This window comes from Scophthalmus maximus, chromosome 15 (assembly GCF_022379125.1).
Source record: "Scophthalmus maximus strain ysfricsl-2021 chromosome 15, ASM2237912v1, whole genome shotgun sequence".
In the NCBI taxonomy this organism is placed as follows: domain Eukaryota; kingdom Metazoa; phylum Chordata; class Actinopteri; order Pleuronectiformes; family Scophthalmidae; genus Scophthalmus; species Scophthalmus maximus.
In genome coordinates this window covers 21,877,501-21,895,000 of record NC_061529.1, presented here as the reverse complement: position 1 = coordinate 21,895,000, position 17,500 = coordinate 21,877,501, and the positions used below count along the sequence as shown (strand labels likewise).

The 17,500-nt window shown below is 47.8% G+C and overlaps 1 protein-coding gene across 2 annotated transcripts in view; it reads right to left on the bottom strand.

The window, feature by feature from the left end:
• The window catches only part of bcl11ba (BAF chromatin remodeling complex subunit BCL11B a), a 35,436-nt gene extending 19,162 nt beyond the window's left edge, over positions 1-16,274 (bottom strand). The window contains exons 1-2 of one of the 2 annotated variants that reach the window (XM_035610238.2): positions 15,250-16,274; positions 7,320-7,784 (exon numbers count right to left, since the gene is read on the bottom strand). In XM_035610238.2, coding sequence (XP_035466131.1) covers positions 7,320-7,784; positions 15,250-15,304 — 520 coding nt within the window. In that variant the 5' untranslated portion in view covers positions 15,305-16,274. The remainder of the gene's footprint in view (positions 1-7,319; positions 7,785-15,249) is intronic. The other variant, XM_035610237.2, reaches the window with a different exon arrangement.
• Positions 16,275-17,500: the final 1,226 nt, after the last annotated feature.

Genomic DNA, 17,500 nt, shown 5'->3' with positions numbered 1-17,500 from the left:
TGAAAAGTCAAAGGAGACACGCCGACACACGGAACACAGCCAACAGGAAGTTCAACTGGCTCACTCACATGTCCCCATGAGACGAGTTGTTGCTTGTGTATTTTACAACGAGCACGTTTTACGTACCGCGAGTGCAGCCATCAGTGCTCTTTAGGTCGGAGAGTCACAAAGGGTTCAGCTCTGCACTTTCTCACGTGACGCTTCTACAGACTGACAGACAGAAGTGTGAGCACTCTCTCTCTCTCAACTCAACTTCCAAATGAGGAAAGAGCACCTTTCCCCCCGTGCCACTGCAAACACAGGACACGAGGTGTCACGCAGAGCGTGACGGGTGGGACGCGCAGGGCCGAACAGAAGACCTCTCGTGAAGGAAAACAAACAAGGCCCAGGAATCCATGGCTGCCTGCGATTCACCGCCACCCTGTTGGAAATGTGAATCAGAGACCACCTCCCTTTTCAGCAGGCGCTCCCCGGTTCACTTGATTTCTGCACATCTTCCCGTAAGAGAAACACACACACACACACACGACACATTCGGAGCACCGCGCCAAAGCCACGAGCGGAAGGCCAGAGAGATTCCGATGATAAATGGCTGAAGTGTGAGAGGAGCATGGAGAAAGTCTCTAACGGGCTTTAGGCAGGTCTGTTAAAACCTGATCAGCCCCGCGGGGAATCCAAACGAGCCCGTCCTTGAGGGACAAGCTTTGAATAAATGGAAAGCTTCTAAGAATCAGCCTTTGCTCACTTAGAAAAGACGTTTCCCAAAGCTATTAAAAGCCAAAAGGCAAGGCAGACGACCTCTGAGGCCAATAAACACAATGTGAGGCACGCAGTGACTTATTCTACCACAGCGCACTAAAACAAGTAATTATGTGAGGAAACGATGAGCGGAGCAATAATATTCAGATTAATTAATTCTGAAATTGAAAAAAAATAAATGCTGTAAATCCTTGAGCACAGTGAAGTTTCAGTTCTTCATTCTTGAAATGAAGAACTGAGAGTAAACAATGGCTCCACAAATGGCCAGTGCGTGTGTGTGTGTGTGTGTGTGTGTGTGTGTGTCTGTGTGTGTGTGTAGGTGTGTGTGTAGGTGTGTGTGCGTGTCTGTGTGTGTGTGTGTGCGTGTCTGTGTGTGTGTGTGTGTGTGTGTGTTTGTGTGTGTAGGTGTGTGTGCGTGTCTGTGTATGTGTGTGTGTGTGTGTGTGTGTGTGTGTGTGTGTGTGTGTGTGTGTGTGAGTGTGTGTTTACTGAAAAGCCTCTCCTGCTACTTTCAACAATTAAAGCGGATTTCGTAAAAGTTATGTGCAGACATAGGAAGAGAGGCGCTGCATGAAAAACAAATCACACCAATCTGGACCCCCGTCATCTCCACTCTGTCTTCATCATCATTCACTCTCTCTCACACACACACACACACACACACACATGCACAGATCCTCTTCCACAATCTCGTCCCCGACGCCAGGACATCAATTTTTGCAACTTGCTGGAAATTACCATGCATGAATGCAAAAAAGGGCTGATCAGGAGTAATTAACACGGCTTCATATGCAAATTTTATTAATGCAGAACTACAAAGTCATTATGCAAATGTGGGGGTTTCGTCGAGCCTCTTGACAAATACTCCCGGCTCCAGCCATCCAGCAGCCGGGATGGATGACAAGCCGGCGAGCTCAGTGTAGACTGGAGGGATGCCTGTGTGTTGCAGTCTAGTTAGCGGATTAGCACTGGTTAGTGCTGGTGGCTAGCTGTGTGTGTGTGTGTGTGTGTGTGTGTGTGTGTGTGTGTGTGTGTGTGTGTGTGTGTGTGCATCTGTGTGTGTGTGAGTACTTGCCTACGTGTGTAAACTGTATGATTAGGGAAGTGGCTAATGGCTACACAACAGAGTAATGAACCTGAGATCCAGGGGATGGAGGGATGGAGGGAAGGGAGCGGAGGGAGGGTAAGATGATATGAATATGCATGATGTTCACTGGCTTTGATGATTAAAAAAAAAATGTAATATTTAAATGAGCGCGTGCAAAGTGATTAACGCGGCGGAGAGGCGACGGGGCGAAAATCGCAAGAAGGGGGGATTTTGAAAATGCTAAGAAGCACGCGAGACGCTGCTCTGCCTTTTTGATGCTCTATTAACGGTGAAAACTCTCTCTCTCTCTCTCTCTCTCTCTCTCGGTCTGGTCCGACTTCACCTTCATGTCTCACTGGTCTTTGCTCCTGGCGTCTGGTTTGTGTCCAGGATGCAGGATTCACAGAGGAAATGTAGAGTGACATTTAGAAGAAGTGGATGAGGTAGACACACACACACACACACACACACACACACACACACTTGTTTTACCTTATCATTCACTCCAAACCATAGGTCACAAAGTTTTGCTTCTCTGTGTTTAAAACCTTTGGATATTAGTGTCGACACCTGAGTTTATGTACAATCACCATTTTCCTTGAATATGTTTTTCTGCAAAAGCCTTCTGACTTCAGATTATTCTATCGCAGTACCTCAACACGTCTTTGACACTGGCTGAATTCTGATGAAAACCGAGAGCCACTATCTGATCACGTACGAGTCAGTGTCTTGTACCCGAGATAACAGTTGGCTGATATGAGCCTTTCACAGACGCATCAGCATCGGCATTTATTTTGTTTGCCAATATGCGTCGACATGGAACCTTTTATTTTTTACTGAATAAACAATGCAGTAAAGCAGGGCTGCAACTTACCATGATTTCCATTGTCGATTTTCTTGATTAGTCGATTCGTTGTTTGGATCATAACATGATGAAAAATAACGATTGTGTTTCTCAAACTACCAAGACGATGATTTGTTTTGTGCACACACCACAGATATTCAGTTTACTGTCACAGAGGAGCAAAGAAACCAGAAAATATTCACATTTAAGAAGCTGAAATCAGAGAATATCATTTTTTTTACCCATTTAAACTACTTAATGAATAATGGACCATCAAAAATAGTTGGTGATTCATTTAGTAGTCGATCACTGTTCATCAACTGTTGCAGCTCTACAGTAAAGATGTGTATCTTTGTTTACATTTTAACGTAAAAAGGTTTGTTAATTATTTTAGTCAAGTTCTATATATATTAGGTTGCATTTGTATTTGTGTTTTCTTTTTCTTTTGAGTTATTTATAATAAAGTTTATGGTTAAACTGTCAAACATCAGGCCCCAATAACATTTATTATTCCTTAAGGTATTATAATGACATCTTAAGAATCAAATATATATATATTTTTTTACATATATATTGGCCAAAATTTATGGAATATATTTTAATCCCTAATATCAGTATTGACATCTGCCCCCCCCCCAAAAAAAACCCCCACATTGGTCAGTTTCTTGTCATGAGCTGATAAAACAATGAGACCTTAGACCCAGCCCTGTGAACACAGCCAGTGTTACAGTCAACACACACACACACACACACACACACACACACACACGGTGTGCAATCAGTGAAACGTTGTCATTACTTCTTCACTGAGGAACTTGTCTAACACTGTTCAAGACTGAAGCAGCAAGTGAACGTTCGGGCCTATTAAAAAATGCACCATGACTGTACCGTGTGAACACACACACACACACACACACAAGCCTAGACCAATACTCGCCAAAAGCACACAGGATACAGAGGGCGAGAGAGAGAGAGAGCAGCGATACAACCCAGAGTAATTACCACTTCAAAAAAGGCCGCGCTCCATCCGAGAGGCCTCGCAGCTTTATTGAAACAACACACACACGCAAAAAAAAAGAAATAAAACAACAAGAGCAGCGGGCGGCGTAATGCCTCTAAAGTACAGGCTGTTATATCAAACACACACTCACACACTCACACACACACACACACACACACACACACACTGCGCCACAGCTCTTTGTTACGTGTGTGCACTTTCACTTGGAACATAAATAAGCATATGGTTAATATCTTAGGGACACGCCACTGTGCTCGGGCATTTTTTATTCAAGTGTGTGTGTGTGTGTGTGCGTACATGCGTGTATGCGCAAAATCGTTTAATTCTGTATTTTATGTCTAACTCTGCACATTGTCACATTGTGTGTATCAATTATTCTTTTATCCGTCTGATAATCAATTGAAGATATTTGTGTGTGTGTGTGTGAGAGAACTGTGCTGAGAGGGAGCATCACCCTGTGGTGGTCATCATAATGTCCAGGAGGCCTGATTACATAACAAGTGCAGTAGAAAAAAGGGGGATGAAGCTGAGAGCTTCTGTTGGAACAGAAATTTGTCTCATGACAAAAATCACTTCAGCTATGACTGAACATAAAGTTGCTATAAGTCCAGGTGGTGACAATGCACTAAAATATCCACATGTAGAAGACATGACGTCCTTCTTCTCAAATGGTATGTAGGCCAACATTCGCTGCAGCTGCGTCGAGGATACGGTGAAATAATCTTTATTTTCATTTGAATTTGAATCAGTAGCAATCATGTGCATGACATGAACCACAGGGACTTTACTCTTCGTACGTCTGCAGCGTAACAACAACGCCATCCTATCTTAGCGGATTTGACCGGATTTGTTCCTTGTGTGTGAGGAGCGGCCTTTTTCACCAGCCGAGGGACAATCTGTGCTTGTGCTGCAGCAACAAGAACAGCTACAACAAAACGCACGTGTGTGTGTGTGTGTGTGTGTGTGTGTGTGTGTGTTCCATTTGACATGGGGAACAAATGGAAGTGAAAAAAGATTGAGGATAAAGGAGTCGTTTGAGCTGCTGGGAGCCAATCGTGAAGTGTTGTCGTCACTCGTGTTCCGAGCTGACATTCAAACTCCCCGATCACTTTTGCCCCCCCCCTCCCCCCCACCAGGTAATGAAAGGTGTAGATTTTTACACAATCTACAGGAGGAAAAAAAAAGCTCACTCTGACTTACAAAGAGAAAAAAAACTCCACCTGCCATATTTCAATCCCCCGGTGATTATGAGCCGGGCCGAGCGCGTTCGCGCCAAATTAAACTGCGGCTCCATTAATAAACCCCTCTGTCCCCTCTGCGCGTTAATAAGGTGCTCGTTGGACATATTTCATGTGGAAATTTGTGAAACACCGAGGGTAATTCCGGAACATAAAATGTTATTGCGGCAATATAGTTTACAGTCGCTTGCCGCGCGCGTCCATTTGAGCCGCTAATATGTTTTTGCTTTTTAATGTGAAAATTATTGCGCGTTCTGTTATGAAGAAATATCGGCGCAATTACAATTTGAGGCGTTTCCGGCGCCGCGCGTGTGGAGTCGATTCCGCAGGAGGGTTTACAATTGGATAGATTGCAAAGCATTTAGGCACGGGAGGAGAAACACTGGTGCACATGAATATGAATGATATCCGACCCAATGCTGTGGCCGGTGCCGATCGGTTAGTGCCCGCGTGTCTGAGCTCAGAGGTTCAGGTGGCCGCCTGACACGGGCCCCGGTGAAATATTGATGAAGTTCAGGCCCTAAACACGGTGTTCCACGGCGCAGGCCAAACCGCAGACTGACACGTTCGGAGCAGAGAGAGGAGAGACGTTCTGTTCAGGTTTATCGCAAAACACTTGAACTAGACGTGAGAACAGTCCACAGGTGAGAATCAACGGACTTCCTGAGCTGCACCAGACCACAGTAGCACCTGCCGGGCGTCGGCGCTGATCTGAGTGTTATTTATTTCAAGTGGCACGGTCGCTGTGTGTAATAATGGATTAATATCATGCTTTCTGTATTTTCCACCTGATTTTAAAACACCCGTCACCCATCATGAAACACTTTTTAACTTTTCTCTGATTTGGTTTTAGCTTCACTTCCCTTAAATCCACTTGTTTTGTGTGTATGGTTCATCTCTCAGGGTTGTAGCAGGACACCTAGACGTCCCGGGCCAAAGGCTGTTGGATGCATTATTTTATTACATCCAAATTTTTACATTTTTTGTGTAAAGCACCTTGGCATTAATAAGCATGGCTTCCCTCGGAAAAAGCTTAACACCCGCAGTGTCAAACTGAATTTTTTCTGCCATCCGTCCACGATTTTTCTGGTTTTCTAAAAAAAAGGGAACATGAGCCCGTGTGAAAGTCCCAGGCTTGAGGTGCCAGCGTGGATTTGGCGTTAACCTGAGAGTATGAATATGAAAGGAACGCGGGCCCGTCATGCGGCCGCGGGACGGAGCCCACACAGACACCACTGCAGAGCACAGAGGCCGCACAATTGTTCTTCGTCTAACGAGGAGTTGTGATCCGGCCGTGGACCTGCGGCTCATCGCCTGCTGGATGTTGGCGATGTTCCCCTGCAGACTCTGGCCTGAAGAGGGGCTCTCGCGGCACACTGGATATTCTGCGTCTTGACTGCTTCGAGAGATAAGCTGCTCTCCTGCTAAAATACCTCTTTACAAAACTGAATGGCGAGGGGGGGGGGGGGCTAGCCTCTTTTTAATCCCCCATTCTCTGTTTTTTTTTCCTCCTCCTCCTTCTCCTCTCTGTGTGTTTTTCCCCTCCTTTGCTTATTTGAATTTTAATGAGCTTTTCACCTTTTTAAGCGGACGGCTTAGGCAGGATTTCTCCGTGAAAGTCAGGGTGAGTCTCTCTGTCATGTTTTTGCACAATTTGTTTCAGCGAGCCGAGTCCTTGAGGGGGTTTAGGGCTGTGAGTGGGTAATGTGCCTGTCTCTCCACTTCCTCCCCTTTCTTTTTGTTGTCCTTCTCTTTGGATTGGAATGAACAATCTCTCTCTGGACTACGTCTCCTCAGAATACCGCTACAAAATCTGAAAACGGGTTTAAAATAAATGTCCGATATATGTGGTGATCGATACTGTCGCGAAACACCCGTCTCTATTCCGTCCCTCTTTCTCTGCGCTGCAGCTGGAAACGCTGCACAGATCTAGGGAGCTGAGGGCAGCGACGCTGTAACGCTGGGTCATGTCAAACTGCCCTCTGTACCGCAAGGAGTCACATCATTTCTGTTACGATGCAAAACAACTTGGCTTCCGAAGCTGTGACACACTGAAATGTTGGTCTCGTGCCCTTTTCTGACAATCACAGGACACAACCATGCTTTCCCCAGAACTCAGATTCGTGTGCTTCTCCCGTCACATCCCACCCACCGAGGAACACACCATCTTGGAAACAAAAAGACATTTCTGTTCATCCCACCTCAGAGATATTGGCTGGTCTGTTCGCAAACTTAATGCTAAGCTAGGCTAACCCGGTCCAGACTCGGCCCCCGTGCCCGACACACAGACGTGATGCCGATCTTCTCACTCATCCTGGGACAGACAGTGTGTGGGAGTGGGACAGAGCGTGTGTTGTCGGTCGTGCCTACCTGCCAGTGCGTTCTCCTGCTTGGGGCAAATTCCCTTGATTGGCGTCCTCTCTCCTCTCTCACCTCCTTCCCTTCCTCTCCCTCTGCCCACCTCCTCCTCCTCCTCCGGTGTCACCTGGATGCCAATCTCCACCGGCTCCACCACCTTCCTCAGCTCCAGCCGCTGGCCGTGGTGATGGAGGCCCTGCATAGTGGGGCTCCCTCCGCCCCGGTCGCCCATCTTGTCGTAGCAGCCATTGGCGAGCAGCTGCGTTTGGCACTGCTTCTTCTTGTGCTCAATGAAGAGGAGGATGTCGCCCAGCGGGAAGGTGATCTGGCACTGGCCGCAGGTCAGCAGGTCGTGGTCGGCGTGAAGGCCGGCCGGCAGGGCATGGGCCAGGTCGGGCTCCAGCGGGTGGAGGGCAAGGCCAAGCGACTGCGGGGGTAAGGAGTCGGAGAGCAGGCCATCGGGGTGCTCGATCTCCGCTGTCCCGAGAGAGAGAAACAGAAGAGAAAGGTCAGACGACTTTTTATTTTCACTTAGTCTGAGGGTAAACTGTGGGTGGGAGATGAAAATGATGAGGACCATTTGGCAAAACTGAGTGTGAAGTAAAATCACCAGACAAAAACCTCCAGACATCATGCAGTCAGAGCAGATGTCTGAAAGCTCACACAATAACCTAACCCAAGTCTTTAACCATGAAGTCTTTCAGGGGGAGACTTGTTCCTGTTGGTATGTTTCACGATGTCCCGTGACTCTGTGATGCTTTTCACTCCACGTACGAGTGGGGCCGGTCAGTTTGTTAGGACAGTTGGTCCAGTGGTCCCAAACAACTGAGTCTGCCCGTCTGTCCCAGAGCTACGAGAGCAGACTGACCACACATGAACAACAAATGTAGGAGAGAGCAGGTCAGTCTCTGAGAACTCTGTCTCTTGTCTCACACGATGGTCGATTAGCAGCAGCTCGGCCGTTTGTCTCAGCGTCCAGGTTAGAAAACAGACTGGTGGTGTCGACAGCAGACGAAGGCTCCGCCCCGCCACACACCTGAGTGCGCCGTGTGTCACCTCGTCCTGCGACCACACGCGACACGTCACACCCACGGATCTTTACAGTATACGTGCAGGTCGCCACGAGGAGCCGTGACCTCGGGGCTGGAAGCCACCGTCGCGTGTCACATAGTTAAGATACACAGACGTTATTACTTGTAGTGGTGACAGCAGTATTAATATTCCTGCAACTGTCGCTGTGCTAACCTGAACCATGTAGACAAAAATAATACAAAAGGAAAAAAGGAAAGGTAGAAGATAAAAGATAAATACATACCTGCAGATGTAAACACACAGACATGTACATCTACAGAAATATAGAGAATGAAAGCATACCTAAAATGAATGTTATTGCTAAATATTAACATCATTTAAATGGGTTGGTGGACGACATGAAATATAAACCGAGATAAAAAATACTACAAACTACAAAATAAATAAATGATAATATAATTCACCTTATAAACAATATAAAAGATTGACAGTATACTATACGCTAAATGTTTCTGTATGCATCTCGTCATTTCCATAATCATCAAAAAAATTAAAAGCTACAATTTTGGTTGAAGCTTTCTATTCTATTCTTACTATTCCATCACTATTTTGTGTGTGTGTGTGTGTGTGTGCGCGCCTATGCGAGAGCAGGTGTACAGTGTGTGAAGCTCAGTCGGCCCGCATTTACACACTCCACCTCCCCCTACTCATGCATGTGTGTATGCGTTGCATGTTTGTACTGCATGCACCGTGTCGTATCATGTTTGTATGTGCATGTTTACCATGTGTATCGTGCATTGTGTATCTGTGTGTATCTGTGTGTGTGTGTGTGTGTGTGTGTGTGGCCTGCAGGCTGCTGCCATCTGTCCACAGCTACTGAAATGAGCGGCGGTGTGTTCCTCCGCTCGGAGACAACAGGGAGAATTAAGCCAGTGAGCCGACCTGGAAGAAACAGAGTGACCCCCCCTGCAAACCAGACTTCATCTGAGAAATTCATAATTGTAGAAATATGATCTCAAAACACTGACAGACAGCCATGAAAACACACAGCTGACGTCCTGTGTGTGTGTGTGTGTGTGAGGCTGCACTGTTCAACCACTAAGAGAGATATTATTACATTTGACCGCTGATATGTATGTGTCTTATACACACACTGTAAACACCATCTTGTCAGGCTCATTCACTGGCAGAATTTTCTTGCCCACACTTGGGGAAGCAGGGATCGAATCTATATCTCCCGTGTCACAACACAAAGGGTGCATTTGACTGCGGTTTCTTTGCCCGCGTTCGACGCACGCCGCCGCCGAAGTCAACGGCGTGCGTTTCAAAAGGACAGATGCAAAAGGAGGAAGCGTCACTTTGGCCTCATTTACCATAATAAGGCTCGAGTGAGTCAGGCGCTAATAGGATTTCGGCAAACCAGGGCTGAGGACGAACAAAAAAATATATATATATATGAAAGGAAAAATGGAATGTCTAAAAACGAACGTCTCAAAACAACATTGTTTCTTGACAACCCATCGACAGCGACTCCAGCGAGGCTGGAGCAACAGACGTCCGCCCGCCTGACGTGTGGCGCTGAGCTCGTGTTGAGGCCAGAAAAAGAAAACGCTTTGAGTTCCGGTCGTCGGGGTTTGGCTTCCTTTTGTTTACCGCCTCTCACTGTAAATGTGCTGCTAATCCATCGAGAACCTTCACGCTCCCCACACAACCCCCACTCTACATTCATTGGCACAAACAGGAGCGTATATTAAATACATCATATCAAGCAGCTCCACAAATAATTTGTTCTTCTCTTGTTTCTTCTTCCAATACCTTCCCCATTTTTACTGATGCGACCCTGAAAATTATTCCAAAAACAAGAGCCATTTACGACCAATGATAATGAGGTGTGTGTGTGTGTGAGTGTGTGTGTGTGTGTGGTGGAGCAAACAGTAAAAATCACAGCTGTAGTTTCTAGAGTTTTGATAAAGTCTTTCATTCCAGTCATGACTCCACACACGCGCACACACACACACATGCACACACACACACACACACACACACGCACACACGCACACACACACACACGCTCGGATTGTAGTATTAGAATGTGTTGCTTTATCACTGCAGCTTCCTAGCAGTCTGTCATCTGTAAATCAGGAGCAGGTTTCTGAAGTGCAGTGATGCCGCACACTTCCACTACAGTAAGGTTAATTCCATACAGACGGGACACGTTTGATGTGTGAGACATGGGGAAATGGAGAAGGGCAGAAATAGAGGGAAACTACTGTCAGAAATCACTGTCAGCTTTGACCCGGTGACAAAATAAAAACCTGTTTAGCTCAAAGCTGATTCAGGTTCATCCAGAGGTCGATCCCTGCTCCGGTCGGGGTCAGGACCACCGCGTGGAGCCAGGGACACGAGGCAAAACGTACAAATACTGCAACTCTGAGCGCGTGTTTCGGTCTGAGTTAGTCGGGCACGACTGTGTGACAGAGCCCAGGGGCCACCTGCGACCTGGGAGGTGCTGTGGCAGGAAGGAAGCGCTCCTCACAAACGGCACAACAACAGTCGACCTGCGGTTCTTCATCCCCGAAGCGACAGAGTGTGTCAGTCACACACACGACTCGATTCAGCTCACAGAGATTAATATAGCAATATTAGAATGAATTTAGAAACAAAAACTAACTTCAAATCATCATTTAGTTAGCTGCTGAATTATATGCATACACTGCAGTGAAGGCTACACACACACAAACACACACACACACACACACACACACACACACACAGCGCACAGTGTAAATTAAAAGTGTGACGGAGAGACGGACAGTCAAGTACAGAGAGAGAAGTTGTTGACAGTTAAGAGCTGATAAACACATGCACACACACACACACACACACACACACACACACACACACACACACACACACACACACACACACAGACTCTGCACATTCACACTCTGCACATTCACACTCTGCTACCCATCACTGGCAGAGCGAGTGCAGCACTGACAGCCTGAGAGCTCCCCCTAGCAGGGAGAGAGAGAGAGAGAGAGAGAGAGAGAGAGAGAGAGAGAGAACGGGGGCGAAGGGCAAGCGACAACAGACATCTCACCAAGCATCAGCTGAGCAAAACTCTACGGTATGGAAAGCTACAGCAGGCCACGTGCGTGTGCGTGCGTGTGTGTGTGTGTGTGTGTGTGTGTGGGTGTGTGCGTGTGTGTGTGTGTGTGTGTGTGTGTGTGTGTGTGTGTGTGTGTGTGTGTGTGTGTGTGTGTGTGTGTGTGTGTGGGTGTGTGCGTGTGTGTGTGTGTGTGTGTGTGGGTGTGTAGAGGGTAGTATCAGTAGTGGGAGGGCGCACAGTCTACTACTGATCAACAACACACACACACACACACACACACAGCATTAGAATGTGTTGCTTTATTACTGCAGCAAATCCCGACAAATATATCTTTTTGTGTGTCCTTTTTCTCCAGACCAGAAATAACTTGAATATTGCCCTCGCTCCCGTATTGCGGTGAAGAAAGTGTGCAGCTTTCAAGAAACGACAGTTTTCAAAATAAATCCGTCGGGGCTGCGGTGTAGAACACACAGCGGTCCCAGTCAGGGGGCCTGTACGGGAACTGTCCCTTTAGCCACAACCAAAAACTGTCCGGCTTTGTCAGTTGGTGTGTCGACGGAGTGAAGGAATCTGACGAGGAACATCTCTGCGTACCAGCTTCCAATCAGCCGAGCCGCTGCATTTTTCATTTATGGCATTTTAAAAAAAAAGAGGAAAAACAGCTCGTGGACGCGACGCTTTAGTGCAGAGACGAGGAGGAGGAGGAGGAGGAGTCGCCAGGTTCTCTCCCGCTCTCTAACAAAGACTCAGCCCCAGCAGGGTGCACGGCTATTTGACAAGCCGAAGGGAAACATGCATCTCAAGTGGGCGACTGCAATTTACACACAGCCCTCTCTCTCTCTCTCTCTCTGTGTGTGTGTGTGTGTGTGTGTGTGTGTGTGTGTGTGCGTGCCTGTGTGTGTGTGTGCGTGCGCGGCCACAATGGGAGCCCTCGTCCTGTTTGCGTCTCTTCACACTAAATCAAGTCTCTCGGAGGAAGGCTCAGGTTATTTGCAGCGAACGAGAAGCAGAAGGCTCGTCGGCACCTTCGGGTGTAAACTGTCTCGGCGTGGCGACGCCAAGACACACGCGCACACTGAATCTCCCTGACAAACACAACAAAAAATGTTTTAGCTTTTTTTAAGATTTCCACCGTCCGATCTGTCCCATGTGTCTCCGGGGGGAGTAATTACATCACATCCTGGTGAAGATTAAGCCGCTCGTGACCGTTTGATTTTTTTAAAACGTGGCAGGAAGCGAGTGTGAACGAGGAGAGAGGGGAGGCGAGCGGCGTCGGGTCCACTTCACAAGCAGAAGAGGAACATGTAATATCACTATGTCGACTCTGTGTTCATGAAGTGCACTGAGGACTCGGATCCAGGGCAGAGTGTGAGCCCTTACTGATTCAGTGAAAAAGAAAAAGAACATTGCTTTATCATAGAGGGAAAAAATCTGCAATTTAACATCCGGACACTCCCGCCTGCTCACGGACAGGAGAGAGGTGACACTGAGGAGTAACACGTGGGCTATGAAGAAACCTATGAATTCATCTCTGCTCTATCAACCATCTTGCAAAAATCCAAAATTTGAAGCGCTTCAATTACAGAACACGGCTCAAAGAGATCTGGTCGGAGAAGAATTACTCTGAATGAGTTGTGTGTGTGGATTCATGTGTTCATTTAAATATGGGCAGGCTTGTGTCCACACAGGTCTACGAAACAATGTAAAAGTGTGTGTGTGGGTGTGTGTGTGTGTGTGTGTGTGTGTGCGTGCGTGTGTCTGTTTGTGTGTGCACTCAAGCATACATTGGGGAGCATCTTTTACACATGAATTATGGAATGTACAGCATAAATCAAGACAAACAGACAGTTCAAAGCTGCTCTGAGGACACAAATACCAAAACTGCATTTTGCACCTTGCAAACCCTCTCTGTCTCTCTCTCTCTCTGTCTCTCTCTCTCTCTCTCTCTCTCTCTCTCTCTCTCACACACACACACACACACACACGGGTAATGAGAGTAAAGCAGCTTTTACAGAGCAAAGAGGACGCTCATTTATTAGCCTTTATTTGCATGTTCTCTCCTCTTTCCACAGCTCATGATGTCTGTCTGTGTCTGCATGCCTGTCTGCATGCCTCTCTGTCTGCCTGTCTGTCTGTGTGTCTGCCTGCCTGTCTGTCTTCCTGAACTAGGTAGTCTCAGCAAAAAGCATGCAGCTTGCACAATGTGACCCATTTCTGAAGGTAACCACGTCCACACCGCAGGCCTACGAGCTGCTTCGCGCGCGCACACACACACACACACACACACACACACACACACACACACCCTCACACACACACACACACACACACACACAAACACAACTTGCAGCTCTGTTAAGCAATCGCCTCTGTACATGTAAGGAGGTGATCTGACAACCGTGCCACATGCAGTGTCTCTGAGAGTGAGCGTGGTAAAAGCCAGGACAGAACCGACACGCAGCCAGGACGCACGGCCCCCAAAACCTACCTGGGCACACTACTGAGTCTCTACTGTAAACATGGCTGTTATATTACATATTACACGCACCGAGACCCCCGAAGGCGCACACCGACACACTGTGGTGTAAGTGATCTGATCTGCAGACTGTCTTCACTCGAGAAAAGTCTCCCTGGAGGAAAGGGCGCAGTGATATTCACCAAAATGTAAACACCTGGATACAGAGCCTCGTCTGCACCTCCTCTGTCGTTCCGACTCACTAATGTCGATCTTCAACTCTGCTCACCTCATCACTGCTTGCTCCTGTCCGGAGAGATGACACCTATAAAGCGTCAGAGGTAAAAAAAGAAAAAGAAAAAGAAAAGAGGAGGAAGCAAGTCGTTTCCTCTGCGGTGCCACCTGCGTCATTTAGGTTTGATTTTTATATATTTTTTACAAATTTAGAAAGAAAGAAAAAAGTAAATTTTCTTTGCAAAAAAATAAAAATACAAAAGAAAAGTACACCTCGTCTTTTTATTTCCGACCAAAGGTCGCCATATAGATGTTATTAATTCTTCAAATTGATAAAACCATTTCATTTCTACGCGTTTTGACCACAACGCCGCCGTTAATCGATCTCTGCATTTTAGCGCGCCAGGGAATCTCTTCTTTTTTTGTAATCTTGGGCTGTCAAGACGCGCAGTGCCGTGTGTTTTTAATAATCCAAAAGCAGCATTAATATTACAAGCAGCGGAAGGACATGAACGTTGCGTCCACGCGGAAGGAAAACGGGACTAAACTGATTTTCCAAAGATTGAACAAAGCTGCAGGAGAGCGACATGAGAACGTGTCCGTGCGCGCAGAGGAGGATCAGCGTTCAGAAATGAAGTCGACTCGCGGCCTCTGTGTCCAAGTGAACGACGAACACAATTTGATCCAATTAAACGTGACAATTTAAATAATTTAAATTCTCGTGTTGGCAGTGTGTTTTTGTGTGTGATCATATCTGCAGAGGAAAGTTAAATCTAGAAAGTAATAAACCCGTTCAAACTGCAGGAATGATAATTGTGACATCTTGTCCCTGAACTTCTCCCCTGTGCTCCGAATAACCCATAACCTTATGTATCACCACGGTGACCGGATCAGAAAATTAAAGCAATTTGTCAAATATTGTCAGTAAATCAAAAGAAGAAGAAAAACGGCCCTCGCGAGGCACTTTGGCAAACTTTTTGGTCCAAGTTTGAAAATGTCCTTTTTTTCCGGAGTGGGGGTAAAAAAAAATCAGAATCAGAATGAGAAGAGGACGAAAAGAAAGAGGGGCTACTGAGTGTGATGTTGCGAAGTGTTTGAGGTCAACTCACGTGTTGTTTCTCTCTGGGACAGGTGCTGCGGGTTCCCCTGCTTGCGTCGGGACATCGCCCTGGCATTTACACTGGCATCGCCCGGAGAGCGGCGCTGGAAGGGTCGGCTCTCCTCCTCCTGCTGCTGCTGCTGCCGCCGCTGCTGCCGCTGCTGCTCCTGTATATCAACCGCAACCTGGCCCCAGAAGCGGCCGCTCGCTGGCCACCCGAGACCGAGAGGTCTGCCCTGGCCCCAAATGTGGCCCCCGAACTGACCCCTCTGCGGCGGATCTCCCTCCAGCGGGCAGCGGCTCCTGCGCTCTGCGGAGAGCGGCCGTGGCGCGGCACTGGGCGGCCGGGCGCTCGGTCGGACCTCGGTGCCAAAGTGGTCGCGCGCCTCCCTCGTTCGGTCACGGCGGTGCTGAGGGAGGGAGAAAGTCCGTCTCTGCCGTCCGTCGCCTTCACACCATGTGTCAGAGGGGAGCGGAGAGCGGAGCGCAGTGGAGTGGAGGGACGCGGCGAGGCGCGGGAGGTCGGCGGTCAGCTCCTGGTGGTGGGTCACTACCTGTGTCCACTCTCCGGCCACCTTGGACACTGCGCGTCCCCGCTCGGAGGAAGCAGGTGTGTGGACGTCAATTAATGTCGGAAAGTGTGTAGAATAGGAATCCAATGTTGTCCGTGGCACTTCGCGGGGTAGTCGCCAAGTGGTGGGCACTTCTTCTGCTGCACTGGCAGTGCCAGTCAGTCGGGCGGGATGGACTGTTAACTCTTCGAGTCGAAGCCCGGCACTGGTCTGAGGACAGGCTGCCACCCTCTGTTCTCTTTGTGCTCGCTGCAGAGTCTCGCGTCCCCGGGCAGTGCGCGGCTCTGTGCGCGGCTCTGTGTGCGGCTCTCTGGCTTCTACAATGGGAGAGAACTCAAGTTCAAGTGCGGACGTGACGTTCAGTCTGCGGCGAGAAGGGAGAGTGGAGACTGAAGAGCACTGGGGGCGACTAGTGGTGGCTTTGACACACACACACACACACACACACACACACACACGCCAATCTCACGCCCTCGCACACACACTCTGGAGTGCTTGGCGCGCGCACGGCGGCAGTGGACAGAGCCGCTCCGCCCCGCCCCCGCTCCGCCGTCCCGTCTCCGTTAGAAGTGGATTTATCGGTGTGAGGATGTGACCGAGGGACTACGGACACTTTTTTGCACAATAACCTCTTCTCGTTTTTGGAACGTAAAGCGCCCTTCTTCATACACACACACACACACACACACAGCGATAATTTACAGAAATTGCGTGCGCACATTTTTTTCTGACGATGAAATATTGTTTGAATGTAACATTTGACCCTTCGAACACGCGCGCGTGCCGACACCCCCGCCGCACACAGGCCCGTTTCGCTACATTCCTTTGGATTAATGTGAGTCTCTCAATTTGTTGTAGTTTAAATGAAAAACATCGCTGACCCATAATCATGTAATAATTGTCATTGACCAGTTGAGTGGATACTTACTTTTATAAATTCAGCACATGACAGGCCCGTGTGTTTAATCCAAGCAGCCCACTGTATTTTTATCCAAGCGCACGCGTTAATGGATCGCACATTTAAATCATTGAAATTATTTTATAATAACCTGCTTGTAGCTTCTTGTTCATGGGAACGCACATGATTCCCTCTGAATTGTTTTATAATAAAGTGAGCAGTGATGTATTTGTCAGAGGAGGGAAGAGTCCGTTGGTGCGTTCACAGACGTTACGGATCGTGACCTCACGGTGACCTCAGACTGCCTGAAGCGACCTGCAAATATTTGGGAGTGAATTTGAATTTCCAATTGTCAGTAGTAAAAAACATTGACAGTTTTTTCAATAAATTCTCTGTATTTTCAAATTAAAAGACAAGATGGGAAAAGCCTTCGCGTGTCGGTGCACAGTGTGAGAGTGGCAGTGCGCAGGGATGATAACTGGTGACAGAGGAGCGTCTGATTCTCACCCTCACACGTCCCTGTGGGGGAGGGAACTCGAACGCAAAGTCCAAATTTGGTGGCTTGGAGAGAAATGAAAGTGTGTGTGTGTGTGTGTGTGTGTGTGTGTGTGTGTTCTCCTTCTCATTTTTCATGTGCATGTCTGCATTTCAACGTTGTGGCTCCATCTTTATCCTCAACCTTGTTGCGTTGCAAAAGAAAAAGAAGAAGATGGGGCTTGGGGAGGGCTGAAGGCCTCGGGGTTCTTTTTTATCCTTCCCCTTCCCCGCATCGAGACAAGCCTGCAGTTTGT